Source organism: Triturus cristatus, chromosome 2_2, assembly GCF_964204655.1.
Source record: "Triturus cristatus chromosome 2_2, aTriCri1.1, whole genome shotgun sequence".
In the NCBI taxonomy this organism is placed as follows: Eukaryota; Metazoa; Chordata; class Amphibia; order Caudata; family Salamandridae; genus Triturus; species Triturus cristatus.
Window position 1 is genome coordinate 989441280 of NC_140582.1, and position 18418 is coordinate 989459697.

Consider the following 18418-nt stretch of genomic DNA (forward strand, 5'->3'; position numbering starts at 1 on the left):
ATGTATGTATATCTATATATATATATATATATATATATATATATATATATATATATATATATATATATATATATATGCTTAAATATGGTAAAAGATTTTGTCCCTTTCTATCTCGGCATGGATGGCACTGTGGGTCTAATCCTACGCTTAAAGACTTTGATAGAAAAGCAGATATTTGAGGTGAGCAAATTTAGAGTTTCGCTGGTGTTGAGAGTGCTCTATCATTCTATAATGGAGCTTCTTTCCACCTAAACTTGAGAACTACCCAGAGTTCTCTGCATCCTTTTTGCATAATTTATTCGTCACTCTATGCCTGAAATATATATATATATATATATATATATAAATTAAGAATATATATGAAGAGAGAGAGAGAGAGAGAGAGATGTGTGTGTATATATATCACTGAAAAAACCAAAGGTTACAGGGACGTTAAAGTTAGGCTCAAGTTTCACTCATACAAAACCAGTAAGATTCAGCAGTGCACTGCTTATGACCTCACATATTGCATCACTCATGAGAAGGTCAGTGACATCACTGATGACATCACTGATGGCATTTCAAATGGCATCGCTGATGACATCACTGATGACATCATCCAGTGACTGCAAATGTTTTTGAAAAGTTTATATGTGTTAACTATATACCACGTGTATTTTTGAACCAGTGGGTGTATGAGTGCCTGTAAGGTTAATTCAATAGATGCTTGACTGACTGTATAAGTAAGTGATTAGGTGTCTCAGTGAATGTATGGGTGAGTGACTGGTTGTATGAATGTCTGTATCAGTCTGTCAGTTGGTGTCTAAGTGGCTGTATGGGTGTGTGAGTGGGTACATGAGTGGCTGTATGGGTGAGTGATTGGTTGTGTGACTGCTTGTATGGATAAGTGAGTGGGTGAGTCAGTGGCTGTATGAGTTAGTGAATGTGTGCGTGAGGGGCTGTATGGGTGAGTGAGTGTGTGAATGGCTGTGTGGGTGTGTGAGTAGATGTGTCAGTAGTATATGGGTGAGTAACTGGGTATGTAAAAGGCAGTGTAGGTGAATGATGGGGTATATGAGTGACTGTATGGGTGAGTGAGTGAATGTGAGAGTGGCTGTATGGGTGAGTATGTGCCTGTGTCACTGACTGCATAGGTGAGTGAGTAAGTGTTAGCATATTTATGAGTAAGTGAGTGTGTTTGTGTGTTTGTAACTGTTGCTTTGAGTAAGTGACTGTGTGATTGGCTGTGTGGGTGAGTGAGTAGATGTGTGAGTCCAGACTCACTCAGGCAGGGTCCAGGTGCGGCTTCAAGATGGTCAGAGTATTTTCTGTTGCTGAGCCTCTGAGCAGGAGGCCACCAAAATAGACCTTGGAGTCACTCTGGAAGACCTAGGCACAAGCAGCAGGGCAGTCCTCTGGGGCTCAGAGCAGATTTCAGGCAGGAGAGCAATATTTCTTGGTGCAGTAAAGCTGCCTTCCTGAATTATACAGTAGGCCACAGCAGCAGGCTATCCTTTTAGAGTCCTTCTGCAGGTCCAGGAGTCAATGGAGTGGGCCTGAGTGTCCTATTTTTATACCTGGTACCTCCTTTGGAGTGGGAGAAGCTTCTAGAGGATTCTGCTCACAGAAGTGTCTGGAATTTCCTGCATCTCTACTGTAGTCTCAGTCTGTATGTAGGCTCAATAGGCTAGTGGGAAGTTCTTTGGTGAGAGAAGGGTACAGTCTTTTGAAGTGCAAAGGAGGCTGTGCATTGCTCTACCCCCCATACTGCCTGTGATACCCCATCCAGGCACACCTCTATTATGCGGCTGTCTGGGAGTAAGTAAGTGAAGTCTTTATTGCTCAGTTAATTAAAACCATTGCAATTGTTAGCATATAAGAACCATAGAATACAATTGGTGTTTAAAAAAAAAAAAAAGACAATGGCAAATATATAAATATATAACGACAGCTTCGGGTGCTAAAAAGAAAATCATAATAATAAATACAGAAATTTGTGCTTATTTCATACTGAGCATAGAATTTAAAAGAAGGACTGTCTGTTGTTTTTTTCGCCTGGGTGTTAGGCCGAGCTATGGTATTTATTGCTGGGTCTGTTGAATCATAACTGTCCCCTGCAGTATTATTGTGTCATATTTTACCATTCCGGTGTCAGGCCATTACCGATATCAAGTAAGATGGATCCTTATCAGTTTCGGATTTCACTTCGTTAGTTGGCGTCGGCCTGTTTTGGCCCTCTGTCATTCTTGTTTCTTTTCTGCTTTCTCCAAGAATTTGACAACGTGGCTTGCTAATTGAATGTTCGTTCCGTCCAAGCAAGCCTTTACTGCCTGCCGGCGTGTTCTTATGCCCAGCCTGTTGAAGTGCTTTTTTAGAAGGGATCTGCCCTCTGCGTCCAATCCTTTGCAAGTGCATAGTAGATGCAGGAGGTCTTCCTTCGAGTTCCCACAGACTCGGCAGTTGATTGTTTCTTTGGGCCTTGTCCATGGAGGGAGATGATTTTGAACTGGAAGTTGGCCCAGTCGTAGACGTAGGAACTTCTCCTTTGTGTGCCTAGTAAACCCAACTCCTAAGTAGCTTTGGCAAAGGCTGGTTGTATAGCTTTGGATAACTGTCCAGCCATGGGCCCGCGTTGCTAGGCTTGCTTTATCCACGATTAACGACATGGATCTAACTGATTCGTTGACTGATTGTTTAAAAATGTTGTGAGATTCACTGCTCATCCAGGCTTCTTGTAGGCTCAGGGAATTTAAAGAGTGGTTGAGGTATAGCGCAGCCGCACTCTTGGTCTTACTTTCCATCTCTTTCCATAGGTGGTGATTTAGATTTGTGGATTCCCCTCTCTGTATCTTGTGCCATCTTTTGGCATAGGCACCCATTCGCTCTAGAGTTTGATTTCTCAGGCCAAATTCCAGCCTAATTTGTGCCTGGGAGGTGTAATTGGGCAGACTGAAGATTATTCTCATGGCCTTCGCTATTGTGCTGTTCAGTTGCTGGGCATCCCGTCCTCAGAGGCATTCGCTTCCGTAGGTCAGGGCCGATGTTAGTTTTGCCTGTAGCACTTGAAGTAGGGGTGTGAAGCTTCGGCCGACTGCTTTGGTTTTGAGGTTCCTTAGTGCAATCCCTACGCTGATGCCCCTCCGTTTTATTGCTTCCTTTTGCTGGTTGAATAAGCCCTTTCTCTCAAGAATTACCCCCAGGTACCTGTACTCTACTACTGTTTCCAGTGTAGTCCCTCCCATGTGCCAGTGAAAACCTGCTGATGATCTTTTTGCATTGATCCTCATTGTTTTGGTTTTTGAGAGGTTGATGGTAAGGTTATCTGTTGAGTACTTGAACGTGGTGCTGATCAGATGTTGTAGCCCTATCGGTGTTCTGCTTATTAGGACAATGTCATCAGCATACATTAGGTTGGAAATAGTAAGGCCGCCTAGGCTAGGGGCGTGAGAGTTAGTTTCGTCCAGCAGCTGTGCCAGGTCAGACATAAAGATGTTAAAAAGTGTTGGAGCTAGGACACAGCCTTGTTTTAAGCCTTTCGTGGTTGTTATTTTTCTTGAAAGGAAATCTCCTGGCCCTAGCTTTACTTGGACCCATGTGTCCGTATGAAGTAGAATCAGCTGTGAGAGAAGGCCTGATGGGATGTTCCTTTTTTCCACTTTTGACCATAGTAAGTTTCTGTTGACAGTGTCAAACGCTGAGGTGAAGTCAATGAAGCATACGTACAGGGGAAGATTAGCTGCCTTGGTGGCGTCAATGAGAAGCGAGAGAGCTAGCATGTTTGATGTTGTGCCCATTTGTTTGCGGAATCCTGTCTGGGTAATAGGAATTACTGCATTTTCTTCTGTCCAGTCCAGAAGCTCCTCTAATAGGAGGCCAGCGTAATATTTGGCTTCGTTGTCGATTAGGGCTATTAGTCTGTAGTTTTTTGGGTCCTTTACGTTGCCCTTTTTGTGTATTGGTGCTATAATAGACCCTTTCCATGACGCTGGGATTGTTGCAGTGTCTGGGAGGAATACACAAAGGTCAGCTGCCAGCTCCACCCATTTTTGTGACCCAGGAACAATCCTCAGCCACAAATTGTTAGAATAATAAAATCCCAACTTTCTAAAGGTGCCATTTTCAGAATTGTTACTTAAAATCGGACTACCATTAAAGAGGATTTTCAAAATACAATTACCCCGACATCAACCGGGACTTTTGTCATGGTTCCCAATCAAAAGTTATCCCTCCTTAAGTATAATAAGGTAACCCAATGTTATCCTATGGGAGAGGTAGGCCTCACAGTGGTGAAAAAAAAAATGAGTTTTTCACTAGCAAGGACATGTTAAACTTAAAAGTACACTCCCAACCTTTTAATTCCAATGCAGCCTGCTCTGTGGGACATTTGAGTCCTACTATATGGGTACCTTACATGTACTAAAACGGAGTTTTAGGCTTGGCAAATGGGTTATTTTGCCAAGTCGAATTGGCAGTTTAAAACTGTATTCATGCTGTAATGTCAGACCTGGGGCATATTTCAATGGGCGAATTAGGAGGGTGGCACAGTAGGTTTTGCGGGTAAACCACTGTACAAGAGACTTATGCATAAACTAAATATGAAATCAGGTGTTATTCAATTTTACCATACATAAGGGAGGGAGCACAAGCATGTTAGTACTGGTTAGCAGTGGTAAAGCTCACATAGTCCTAAGTCTAACAAAAACGAATTTCAGCAAAAAGCGAAGGGTAAAGGCAAAAGGTTTTGATCACTAACACATGCTATTGCTTCTCAGTCACACGAGAAATAAAGGCATAATGAAGAGCTTGTAAAATATATTTGTCTGGAGGCTCAATGGATTTCTGTTTGACATCATGGTCGCAGGTTCAGATCCTGGTGGAAATGTTCATGTTTCATCCTTCTAAGGTTGATAAAAAGAGTACCATTGTGTTGGGTAACAAAAACATCTACTTTTCAGCTCCAGGTTGCTCCACAGACTGCAAGTGCACTTTATAAATTACTGTTCTATTATTTATATAATATGTCTTATACAACATTTTCAAACAAACTCGAGTCTGGAACCAATAAGAAAAATAAAGAAGGCAGTTAATTTGATTAGGAATTTGATAGCTATTTTATGAAAAGGCTTTTACTGCTTGCCATTTTCTGCTCTATATTTTGTGCGAGAAATATAATTTTTTAAATGCATCAAAAGAAGCAGAGCGTGATATTTACAAGTCTGAAAATAATGAAAGTCATTAAAGTATGTACATTAAGGGGCATTATTTTAAAATTTTGATGCAACCAAATCCGTGTTGGGCAATAAACATTAGCAATCTGCATGAATCTTCATTTCCTAGCAGACAGGGTAATGTTTCTGTCATCCACGTCCACCACTCTGTAGCTCGTTATTCATTTTTATATGAAGTAGATGATGTTCACGCTTGATTTAAAGTGAGATTTATCACAAAAACACGGCGTTTACTGAGATGATTCCATGTTTTATTGCAAAGAAAACACATGATTTGCATTCTGCTCAGTACAATATAATAAACGTCAGGAAGATTATTAACACATGAATGCAAAATGTGCTTTCACTATTTGAAAACAAACAATGTGTGTCATTCTTTTGTTTTTTTGACAGGCTCTTGGACCATCGAGAGGTTTGTAATTTATAAGTGTTCATATTCTTTCTAAATTGATTGGTAAAGGCACTTGACTTTGGATATTCATTATAAAATGTCTTCTCCTTATGTGGTCAATAATTACCAGTGATAAACAAAATGTAATGTCTAGTTTAGAGTTTGGCAGACAGGATTTTATACCAAAAATATGGAAGAGTGACCTGCCCGCCAAACTGATCGTCCATCCACTCAGGGAAGAGGACTGTCATCTTCTGCTGGTGATGCCCCTGTTGGCTCCCCAGGAGAAGGGAGGGAGGGGAACCTCAGACTAGCGGCCCACCGGATTTCAAGTCTAAGTACATCAGTTTGCCTGCCCTATTCAGGACTGCCAGAAACAGCTCAGAAGTTCTAAACAAATAAAAATAATCCCCACCCCCAACACCCTGGGATAAAAGTCCCAGGGTATCACTGTCATTAGTTTTTATTTTTCAAATACAAACTCCAGCTTTGGGAGTTTGTTTTAAAAAAAATCCTTGCTTGGTGACCCCATGAAATAACACAAAAAAGTGATGGATGAAAGGAACGAATTAGTTTCAGCCACTGGTAATCACTCAGGGCTGCATCCCAGTCTATTGTTATTTTGCACACCGTGCCACCTCAGTTTCAACATTGCCATATGCAAATTACTCTTGACCCTGCTACAGTGGGAAAAGTCCACCCCGAATAGCCAGGCCACATCCTACATCCTACCTGAATCGGAACACAAGCAACCCAGGACTTGTTTTGTCTTTGTTTTGGCTCATTAGCCAGGTATAGGTTGGTTCCAGTGACAAGTGTGCACAGGACCCACGTCTGGACATACACATTCAACTTAGGGTGACACACTAAAGAATACAAAATAAATGTTGGATCTAATTCTTGAATTAATCTCAGCCACTGGTAATCACTCAGGTCGAATCCCAGTCCAACATGATTTTGGGCACCATGCCACCTCACGTTGAACATTGCCATGTGCAATTCTATCTTGAAAATGCTCCAATGGGAACAGTACAGCCTGAACTTCCGGACCAGGTCATCCTTGAACCAGAACACAAGCAACCTAGGACTGGTTTCACCCTAGTTAGGGCTCATCAGCCTGGTAAAGCTTGGTTCTAGTGACACAGTATGAACAGGGCCTACGTCTGGTCATGCCCGTCCTGCTTAAGGCGACACGCTAAAGAATACAAAAAAGCAATGAATGAAATGCTTGAATTGATACAGCCACTGGTAATCACTCGGGCCGCATTGTAATTTTCCGATCTATGCCATGTCAGTTTCGACCCTGCCATATGCAAATCAGTCTTGACCCAGACTCACTGGGAACAATCCAGCCTCAACTGCCAGGCAAGGTCCTCCCAGAACTGGAACGCAAGCAACCCTGGACTGGCTCCTCCCTATTTATGGCTCATCAGCCAGGTGTAGATTGGATCCAGTGACAGTGTGCATACCAGCCCACCTCTGGGGACTCCTGTCCTACTTAGGGCCTGTTGGACTTGGCCCTTTTTGCAGGGTCATCCCTGAACTTTTTGCTTTCCTCCTAGCCTTTTTTCTGACATAGTGTTGGTGGCTTTAGGACTCTGGGCACTTTAGCACTGCTGTCCACTGTAAAGTGCATGTTCTCTCTCTTTTGTAAACATGGTAAGATTGGTCTACACATGTTTGGCTTATTTAATTTACCTGTCAGTCCCTTGTAAAATGGTATCTCACATACCCGGGGCTAGTAAATTAAATGCTACTGATGGGCTTGCAGCGCTGATTGCCCCACCCACCAAAGTAGCCTTTCAAACCTGTTTCAGGCCTCTGCTATTGCAGGGCCTGTGCGCACTGTGTTACTGCCGCTGTGACATGGTACCTGAAGTGTGGACCATGTCTGTGACCCCCCTTTTACTGCATGTCAGTCAACCCTAAGGTAGGCCCTAGCTAGCCCTATGTGTAGGGTGCGTTGCAGGTAAAAGGTAGGACATGTACCTTAAGTGTGTGACATGTCCTGGTAGTGACAAACAGCCATTTTGGTTTCTCACTGCTGTGAGGCAGCCCCTTCATAGGAATGCATTGTGGATTCCCTGATAAGTGTTTTAGTGGAAATTCCTGATATGAGAGGAGCAGTGTGGTAAAGGTGGTATGTTTGGAATAGTGATAATAAATGCTATACAACGGTGTGCACAGATTTATTATACCTATTTTAGAAGTGCCACTTTTAGATTTCTGTGTGCTATGTGTCTGCCTGCCTGATGTGGATTGCATGTCTGGCTTTGGGGTGACAGGGGCTGGTGAGGTGTGTGTGGCTCCAGGGAGGGCAGGCTGAGTCAGCGCTAGTCTGAATGGAAGATCTGCATTTGGAGTAGTGGGAGGAGTAGTCCACTGATCCTGAATAGGTCTGTGCCTGCCTAGGTGAATGCTGGCTCCAACCCCCTGTGATGTGTCTGATGACAGAGCCCCAACCTGACAAAGGAGTGCGGGAGCCCTGTAAACAAAGTGCTCCACACCCCCCAGAACCAGTTGAGGCTGGATTTCTCCAAGCCCTGTGCCAGGGCAGACAAAGAAAAAGTGGTGTATAAATATTGGGGCTGTGACCCCATAAAAGTATTGTGCTTGTGCTTACTTGGACTTGCTGGGCCCCAGGAGGAACCGCCATGATGGACTGCCTCCCCGCAGTAGGGCCCTGTGTGCTGGCCTGCCTAGGCCTAGCTCTTGCCCCTCTGAAGTTCTTGGACTCCAGTCCTGCAGCGAGAAGAAGAGGACGTGGTCTCTGCAGCGCGAGGCGGCAATGAGTCTGGAGGGAATCCCGGCATAGGTATTCCCCACATTACCAAAGCAGCGGGAGCCCACCCCGCATTTTCGTGCTCCTGATAGCGGGAGCCCACCCCGCAATTGACAGCCTTGCAGAGCGGGAGCCTACCCCGCATGTATGGGTGCCTCTGGGAACTGAGGCAGGAGCCCACCCACATTTTGGGGGTCCAAGAGCGGAGTGGAACGAGACGGGAGCCCTCCGCGCTTTTGTGCATTTGCAGGCGGGAGCCTACCCTGCACGTTTTAGCCAGAGAAGAGAGGCACGGCCAGCCAAGAAGCCAGGCAGGCCGCCTAGTTGTGGGCGGGGCCGCCTGAAAGGTCCGTGGACCAATCCGGGCAAACGAAGAGCCGGAAATCAGGCGAGGCCAGCCTGACTGGGGGTGGAGCGTCCCCCATCCTGAAGGAGGAAGCAGAGAGCCCTGTGGGTGCTGATGGACAGCGAGACCGGTGTACCAGGTCCGGGCGGTGTCTCACGGGTGCAGCCAATAGCCGGGAAGAAAGTGGAGTGTCGTGACTGCCCTGCAACGAACGACGGCCCCAGTGGGGAGACCAGAGGAGTCACAGGAGAGCCCTGGTGAGTGGGGGCCACAGGGCGCTGTTGGTGCCTGATGTTGCGGTGGCTGTTCCTCCGGCGAGACACCCGGTGAGTGGGGGCAGAACGGAGCAGTGTTGATGTTCCTGGCGGCACCGTGGGGCCAGTGCAAATTTGATTTGGCCGCAGTGTAGTGTCTGTTGTCTAAAGTTGCGCTGCAGGAGAGCGGGCAGCTACAACGTGGGGCACATTGTTTTTAGGGCCCCAGTTTGGGCCCAGGAGGCACAGTGGTGCCAGGTCTAATTGCTACAGCTGCACCGCGAGAGAGAGCGGGCAGCTGCAACGTGGGGCATTTTTCATTTTCTTGAAATGAAGGAATGAGATAAACTCCTCTGCCCCAGCGTATTGTGCACATTCCTTTGCTGCGGTGGCAGCCAAAGGGGCCAGTGGAAGGTCCCAGTTACAAGCCCTGACATTCTGGACAAAGGGGCATTGGTCCCCCCGTGAAAGGCCAGTTGGCCAGGGGCCAGTGTTGGTAGGCCGCAAGGCCCTAATGTTATACCTACTGTGATGATGCCTAATGTGGTTATGTTAGGATGTTTATGCATAAGGTGTTCATACCTACAGAAATTGCTATGAGGGGTATGCATAATGTGGTTATGCCTAATATGGTTGTTGCATAATGTATTTTGCTGATGAGGATGCCAAATGTTATGCATAATGTGTTTTATGCCAAAGTGATGCAGACATAATGTGTTTATGTTGCAGGTGATATGATACTAAGTACAGTATTGTACCAGTAGTTATTGGTTGTGTTTTACAATTGCTACTTTTGCTTTCTAAAGGTTCTGACAGTGGCCCAATTGGCCCTGTCATGTGTGTATAATCCCTGTAAATATTGCCTAGTGCCAGTTGGCACAGTGTATATGTGTGGTTATGATCTAATGTGTTTATGATAATACAAAGGCTATTTTGTATATAACTTTGTGTGGAGTATCTTTTGTAGTGTGCCTAGTCTGTTGCTGCTGTGTTTGTGTGTTGGGCACACGCTTTAAACATTGCCAGTGGGATAAGCCTGACTGCTCGTGCTAAGCTACCAAGGGGGTGAGCAGGGGTTATCTCCAGCGTGGAACTCCCTTGCCCTGACTAGAGTGGTGGTTTCTGCCTGGCTCAGGCGAAATCCCTAGCCAACCAGAAATCTAATTTCTAACAGGGCCCTATTACGATGTCATTCGGAAAGTAGTCCATCCGAATCTGTTTGGAAATGCCTTCCAAATGACTCAGGTTCAGGTAGTCCAACACTGTTCAGTCGGACTCCCATTGACTTCAATGGGAGCCTGTGTTCCGAATGGGAACACAGGCTCCCACGGAGAAAAGGGGTGGTTGAGTAAAAGCTTGCAACCTGTGGCAGGCACCCCATGGTGCCTGCCACTTGTGCAGGCAGGGAAAGGGGGGACCCATGGTTGCCCCCACAGGGCTGATTTGGATGGCCCCACGTGAAGGGGGGCCTGCTCCGGGCTCCCAAAGTCAAATTTCGGCAGCCGATTCGTGTTGGAACAAAAGACTTGGAAAGGCTGTTTGAATCCAACATCCTAATCACTCATACTAAAACGTAGTCCCAAGACCTGTATGAGTTGGCTCCGAACGACACCGTTACCCCAAATGCCATTCGGAAGCGAGGCGGACAGTTCGGATGCTTTCGGGAAATCATGATCGGTCGTCCGGAAATGTGTCGGAGACGGTCTGAGATAAGGCTTCCAAATCGGATTCGACCAAATCGGATGCCGGTCAGAACCTCTCCCGCAGACACCGTAATCGACCCCTAAGTGTGAGATACTAAAGAATATTAAAAAAATTAGGGATTAATCTCAGCCACTAAAAATAACTCAACCCTGTGCTGCATGTGTTTCAATTTCGGGAGGACCTGAAGGGGAATCAAGTTGACTTGGCAGTGGGTGGGTGCAGTTTTATGCAAATTTTTGATATGGTTGAGTTGAGCTCCATATTTTTGCTTTGGACATCGGGGCTAGTTGAGATGCAGAGTAAGGCATCCGATGTCTGGAGCATAGTGGACAGTCTAGTAGAGTTGTGTGCCAGCAGAATATTGAAACATTTTTATCTTATCATTGAGTAGAGTCTTATTGGTCTCTCTTGAACTTGACCCTTTTTGCAGGGTCATCCCAGAACTTTTCGCCTTCCTTTTGTACTTTTTTCTGACCTGTTGTTGGTGGTTTTATGACTCTGGGCACTTTACCACTGCTGATCAGTGCTAAAGTGCATCTGCTCTCCCTAATATTTGTGTTTATGGATTGGTGTTTCCATAATTGGCTATTTGATTTACTAGTCAGTCCCTAGTACAGTGCACTGTGTGTGCGCAGGGCCTGTAAATTAAATGCTGCTAGTGGGCTTGCAGCACTGATTATGCCACCCACAGAAGCAGCCTGTAAATGTTACTCTGGCCTGCCATTGCAGAGCCTGTGTACAGTCTAGAACTGCCATGTCGACTTGGTAAGTGCACACACTTGCCAGTCCCCAAACTATCCCTTTTATACATATTAGTCACCCCTGAGGTAAGCCCAAGGTATCCCTGTGAGCAGGGTGCATTGTACCTGAAAGGTAGGACCTGCCCTGTTGTGTGTGGCATGTCCTGATAGTGAAATACTGCCAATTTTGTTTTTCACTATTGCAAGACTACCTGTTCCCGTAAGACAGAATGGGGAGTTTATTTATTGTGATTGTATTTGCATTTATAACATCTTATAAACATAACTGGCCCTGGGAACAAGGTAGAAAAATAAAGTCTAGTATGCTTGAACTCAGAATGTTAAAATACATCATTTAGTGAGGGTTATTTTTACGTTCTGTGTTTGAAAATACCACTTCTAGAAAGTAGTTATTTTCTTGCCTAACCATCCAGTGTGCCTCTGCTAGGTTTGTGTATTGCATGTCTGGCTTTTTGATAACAGGGGCTGGAGAGGGGCAGTGCCTCGAGGTCTGATGAGTCAGGGCTGGGCTGAATAGACCTGGGATGCATTTAGAGTAGGTGGAGGAGATTTCCTTTCACTTGAAAGTCCTGGTCTGCCTTCAACAATTTTTGTCTGTACCTCCTGCCAGGAAGCTGCACCAGTAAGGACAAAGCTGGTTTTGGCTGGATACAGACACTCTCTGCCTTCAGAGCACCATTGATTTTTCTGTATGAAAAGAGGGGCCCAGACCCCAGACTTTTAGTTCACTTCTGGGAATCAAGAGGAACCTTTGCCAAAGAGAAAATCCGGAGAAGCTGAGGAGGAATACTGCCCCTGTGCTGTTTGCTGTCTGGGGTTGGCCTGTAGTGGTTACTTGCTGCCAAGGAAAGGAGAAAAGGACTTTGCTGTTTGCTTTGTCACTTGCTTGAAGAAAAGATCTCCAAGGGCATGACACTGAGCTTTCCTCCTGTTCTGAAGTCTCTGGGATACAAGGACTTCATTTCTTCTGTCTCTCTGCATCTGAAACTGCTGTTTCAGCTGCCACAGAAGGGAATTGCAACACCTACACTGGGGAGCGTAGCCATAACCTGCACCGAAGTTGTGGGCACAGCTCATGAAGAGAACTACGCACCGCCCAACTTGCACCATGGACCTGACGCATGCTGACGCCAAGCCGCATCGACTCCAAAGCTGTCATCGAGGCCGCTGCCTGCACCGGAGCTGAGGACACTGCTCGTGACGTCCACGATGAACAACATCCCGACTCGCACAGCAGCCCTGACGCGAAGCCGATCTTCGACATGGGTGACTCCTGAATCCATCAACATCGTACTGTGGTAAGGAACCGCCGCCATCATGACGTCACCGCCCTGACACAGTAAGGAACCAACTTCTCAACTCCCCTGCACCGCAGTAAGAAACCAAGGCTCACCTCCCCTGGGGTTGTGAGGAACCGACACCACCCGGCGCCAACGAAACATCACCTCCCCAACGCCATGCACCATCTTTGCTTTCATCAATTCCAAGGTACTGTTCTTTGTGGGTCTGCTTGACTCCATGCCCGATGCTACGCATCTCGCGGTTGGTGCCCTAATTTGGGATTTTTATCTGTCACTACATCATAATAACTCCATGTGGAGTTATTTGTTTCTAGAACATTTTATTGAGGGAATAACCTATTTTTAAGGATATCTTGATAACTGTATTGTGGATTTTTGTTGTTTGGTCTTGTTTTGGTTTAGATAAAGATTACTCCCTGAAATTCCACAATGTGTTATAATGCTGTAATCTTGGTCATTTCATATGAATTTAATTACACAAATTGCCAAAATTACACTAGTTACGCTGGTGTACTTAAAAACTCACCCAGGCTCAGTGCTCATGTGAACAAACTGGTGTTGGTTGGATAGGTAAGAGGGGAAATATTGAAGAACATTGCCAATGAATCCCATTCCGGGCTTCAGTGTGTTGCTCATGTTTGACCATGTCGAAGGTGGCCCATGGGCCATCAATATTAGGAGGCAGTGCTCATCTTTATCAGTGCTCAGGAGGACATTGCGTACACTTTCTAAGGAGCTGTGTTCTAAAGCTGGATTGGTTTTTATGATGGACAGAGTTGGTGCTGATGGGATCTTGGAGATGAGTGGAGGCTGCTGTTTTGATGATTTTGCCAGAAAGGCTTGGTGAGTGATAGGCCAGTGATAGGCTAAGTGATAAGGGTGAAGTGTAGGCTTCCTCAGGGGTGGGGGAATCTGGCTTGTCTTGAGCAATGTGGGAGTATGCCTTAAGGGGCGAGGCATTGACAATGGTGAGTAGGGGTTGGAGAATTATTCCAAAGAGGGGTTTGTTGAGGGACTAGTGTAAGACATACTCCCTTCCTCAACTGTTTTTTTTAGTAGATATCCCTTGGAATCCTATTTGTATAAACAAGCTAAACCAAGTGTCTTTTAAAACAGTTTGCCAACAAATGTCAATATTTAATACATGGTGAAAGTAAAGTGCAATATTTATGTTCTCTTCAGTCCCAGATCTCAAAGACAAACAAGTATTATCCTTGAAGTCCATGAAATATGCATTAAACTCTCTTCCAGATCACAGGTAAATACATGAATATGGAATCTTTGTAAATGTATCCAATTAGTACTTTTATTTTCTGTTAAAATGTGTTATGAACTCTCAAAAGAACATATACCTGGGAAGTACATTTCTAATTATCTCATAATAATGTGAGTGCCATATAGCACGTTTCTCTATTGAAGACCGCCCAAATCAATCAAATGTTACTTTCACTACAAAAGAATTGAAAGGGTGACCTCCCTATTGAGAATTAGTTGAAGCAGAACATTTGTGAACATGGTGTGATGCACAGATATGTGTGCTACATTTGTATGACACTATACCGACAGAAACAATATTGACATGCACAAATATTGCCAAACCAATATCAAAAACAAAAATATCACAAAAACAAGTCTAAAATACTGTAAACAAAAGTAAAGAAATAACAGATATTGAGAACACATTAAAAACTAAGGAGACATAAAAGCAATCGCGAAAAACTAAATATCAAACACCATGCACAGTGTGGTTATCAATAATGTAGTTTCATATGTTACAGTGATGTTATCAATAATATCATAGAACATGTCATGAGTGATGCAGTATTGGATGAAATTAGCAGTACATGATGAGGGAATGAGTTTTAATTACCTTTAGGGCATGAGCTATAGTTACCTGAGATAACAATAGCTGTTGATTTTCAGTGGGGCCAAACCCACAGAGCATGGCCTTCTGCTACATGAGAGTGGGCGCAGTTCCTGGACTGTGGTATTTGACCACGGGATGCCCATTTTGGGATTCTGAATAAGAAAACGTTGTGGGAGCCATGCAAGCCTTACCTCCCTGGAATCCCCCAGGTGTCCAGTTTTCAGAAATGTGTGGGTTTGGTAGGTTTCCCTAGCTGGCCGCCGAGCACAGGCCAAAAACCCAGGTAACCCCCCTTGTAAAACCAGGTCTTTTTGTGGTAGGCAATTTTGATGTCACCTCAATACGTTTTGGGCCCTTGCCTGTTGTGGGTACTTGGGTCTCCCACACGAGTGAAGCACCATTTTTATTGGGAGACCTGGAGGAACGCTGGGTGGTAAGATATTTGTGTCAGCCCGGTGATGCCACAACTTTCCCATACAAAAATGTGTGGAAAAAAATGATTTTTTCATCTAAATTTGAGCTTTGCAGGGGATTCTCGGTAGGGAAATTTGGGTGCACCCACACAAGCCATACCTTGCTAGACTCCCCAGCATGTCTAGTTTTCAGAAATGTGTGGATTTGGTAGGTTTCCCTAGATGGCCGCCGAGCCCGGGGCCAAAAACTCATGGGACTACCCCTGGCAAAACCAGGTTGTTTTGTGATAGGTAATTTTGAAGTCGCTTGAATAGATTTCGGGCCCTTGCTGTCGAAGGTACTTGACCCACCCACATCAGTAAGGTACCATTTTTCTCGGAAGACTTTGGGGAATGCGGGCTTGGTGGAATTTTGGGGATCCACACAGATTTCAGAACTTTCCACCACAGAAATGTGAGGAAAATTTGTTTTTTTGGCCAATTGTTTTTAGGTTTGCAAGGGATTCTGGGTAACAGAACCTGGTGAGAGCCAGGCAAGTCACCCCATTCTGTATTCCCCTGGGTGTCTAGTTTAAAAAAAAGTACAGGTTTGCTAGGTTTCTCTATGTCCCGGCTTCGCTAGGGCCCAAAATCCCCAGGTAGGCACATTGCTAAAAATATGTCTGTGCCTTGTGGGCTTTCTGCTGCCCTGTGGGAGAATTGGGGGGGGGTTCCCCAGATATGGGGGCAGAAAGACTGTGGCTACTTTTTTTGGGGGGTGGGGGCATTGGTATGCCCATTCTGGGCAGCCCCACACATTAAAAAAAGCCAGTGTAATCGCTGGTGCCTAGTGGCCTTTCTGCCCCCCCCCCCGGAGACAGATCAGGAGTCACTGCCTCCATCTGTCCCCCCGGGTGGCAGAAAGACTGGAATTTCTCTGAGGGGGTGGGGGTATTGTCCGGCCCAGTTTGAGCAGCCCCCATCCCTACATAAATACAAAAAAAAATCCCTGGTTTCTAGTGGGCTTTCTACCCCAGGGGGCAGATTGGGGGCTACTACCATTCCGTCATGAGCATCGAAGGGGTTAAAGATTAGTGAAGAATCATTAAATGGTGTCCAAAAAAAAAAAATTCTACAAAAACGTTGACCAGTCTATAAGAACCCAGAGCCACCCTGACAATGCCACTGCTACAAACGGGCTGTGGATCTCATCAACAATGTGGCAATAATCCAATAAAGACAACACTGCACTGCTGATCCTCACAATGTGTTTATTTGGTGCTGAGAACACAACTGTTTTCTGCTTAGCAAAAGGCCTATTGCAAGTGAATGCTTGCCCACTTCCCTTAGATATTAATACATAAACCTTAATGAACATAAAAGGCATACCTACATGTGAACAAATATCACAAGCAGTAACGTATTAACAACTGAATCATAAACTTAATCTTATCTGCTGTGTAAATTGATTACCATCTCTGAGCTTACATAAGGTTCTGTTTACAAAGCAGAACAAAATGGCCTTTTAACGGATATACTGACATTGCTTTTGCTTGAGCACTACAGGGGACAGAATGCAATGTTGTGAATGCACAGTGTCACAGCCAATATTGTCATGATGAACACCATAGCCACATCGGGTAATGCAGGTGTCTAATAGGTTGGAAAGAAATGTTTGTTTAAAGCACGTGTGTAAATTATATGGATCACAACATACTATATTATAGCACATTGCAAACGACTAATTACATAGCAAAGTCTATTTCATAGTTGTTGAATTCCAGGAATCATTTCTGAAGTTAAGAAAAGCAAAATAGATGCCAAGTCGAATGAGGGATGTCAAACAACCATTCATGATACTGTGTGAGAACTAATAGTTCTAAAGTAACAGCTGATAGAAAATTGTTTTACAATGCTCATGGATCTTTAAACAATAATAATTAACAATAATAACATATGACCATGATGTTAAACCTCTTGTCATCTCAAGGAGCCATTTATGAGATGAAACCATGTAAAGTATATAGGTTCCATATAAAGTAAAACCATGCGTCTCCAAAATAGCAGGACACGACTGTGACTAGGACTGCTAGCATGTATCAAGAAGCATATCCTAAATACAAAAACAACACATCCGTAAATATCTTATCACCCCAGTTGCCCAATGGTGACTGTTCATGAGCATGAAAGGGTGCGTAGACTACTTGTAACTGATTCCCTAGCATATCAACACACAAAAGATGAAGTTCACTTGTGTGTATCCAATATGTATTATAACCTATTTCAACCATTAATTATGTGCATAAACATCCTGTACCAGATATAAGTGAAATTAAATGCAAAATGCTCGCCAGGCATAATCGATGATTATGACCAATTAAATCAGTGCACCTTGCCTAGAAAAGTTGAGAAGGTCAAATAAATGGATGTGAATGGCCATTTCTTCATCTTTGTTGAGACTGTTAGTGTGTTTGGACTTCAATTCCAAGATATAACATGATTCCAAAATATGCACCTCTGCGAGCCCTTTTGCTAAACTAAAACACATTGTGTTCATAGCACGAAATAAACAAATGGCGTGAATCGGCAGCGAACTGCTGTATTTATAGGAAAATGTATATATATATATATATATATCCGGTAAACTCCTTCACAAAAAAAGAGCAGAGGCCACACAGGGGAGAATCGAAGAAGCCTTTATTTGCAAGTTCGTGGCGAATGCATTTCGGCATCTGTTTGCCTTCTTCAGCGCCCAAGGATTCAGGAGACTTCCAAATCATGCTGTCCTGTAATTTGTTGGAGCGTGCTCCGCCCCCACGAGTAACAGCTCACCTGTTTCCAGTCCTCGGATCTCTTGTGGACTGCACGACCCAGAATGCATTGTAGTTCTTCCAGGTAGGTAATGCATGGGGGAAAAAAGTTTCTGCCAAAGTGGTTGCACAGGATACAGGACGTTGTACAATATTCGGAAACCACATTTTCCTGCTTGTGTTGGTGTGCAAAGAGAGCGCCTCCTCGAGTCCCCAATCGCTACAGCCTCAATTCTCAGGAGTCCATTGAGCGGGGACTGACTGGCAATGCAAGCCGCCCAACATGAGGTAGAATACCTCACAACCGCACTTTTTCTCTTCCCAAGCGTCGAGGCGGGTTCCAGACCATCCGATTCCTCAGAAAACCAAGAGGTGCCAAAGCAAAGCCAGTAAGGTCTGGGCCACTTGTGGAACGGGACTCTCTGTATCACGTCTCTGGCTGACGTGCAATTTAAATCCGGTAAACTCCTTCACAAAAAAAGAGCAGAGGCCACACAGGGGAGAATCGAAGAAGCCTTTATTTGCAAGTTCGTGGCGAATGCATTTCGGCATCTGGTTGCCTTCTTCAGCGCCCAAGGATTCAGGAGGCTTCCAAATCATGCT

At 44.7% G+C, this 18418-nt stretch overlaps 1 protein-coding gene across 3 annotated transcripts in view; it reads left to right on the forward strand.

Moving 5' to 3' along the window:
• CLNK (cytokine dependent hematopoietic cell linker) overlaps positions 1–18418 on the forward strand; it is a 1059843-nt gene that overhangs the window by 700999 nt on the left and 340426 nt on the right. For 2 of the 3 annotated variants that reach the window (XM_085642413.1, XM_085642414.1), the window contains exons 8-9: positions 5601–5619; positions 13929–14004. The exons of the other annotated variant lie outside the window; for it this stretch is intronic. In XM_085642413.1, the coding sequence (XP_085498539.1) occupies positions 5601–5619; positions 13929–14004 (95 nt within the window). The remainder of the gene's footprint in view (positions 1–5600; positions 5620–13928; positions 14005–18418) is intronic. 3 annotated transcript variants of the gene reach the window in all.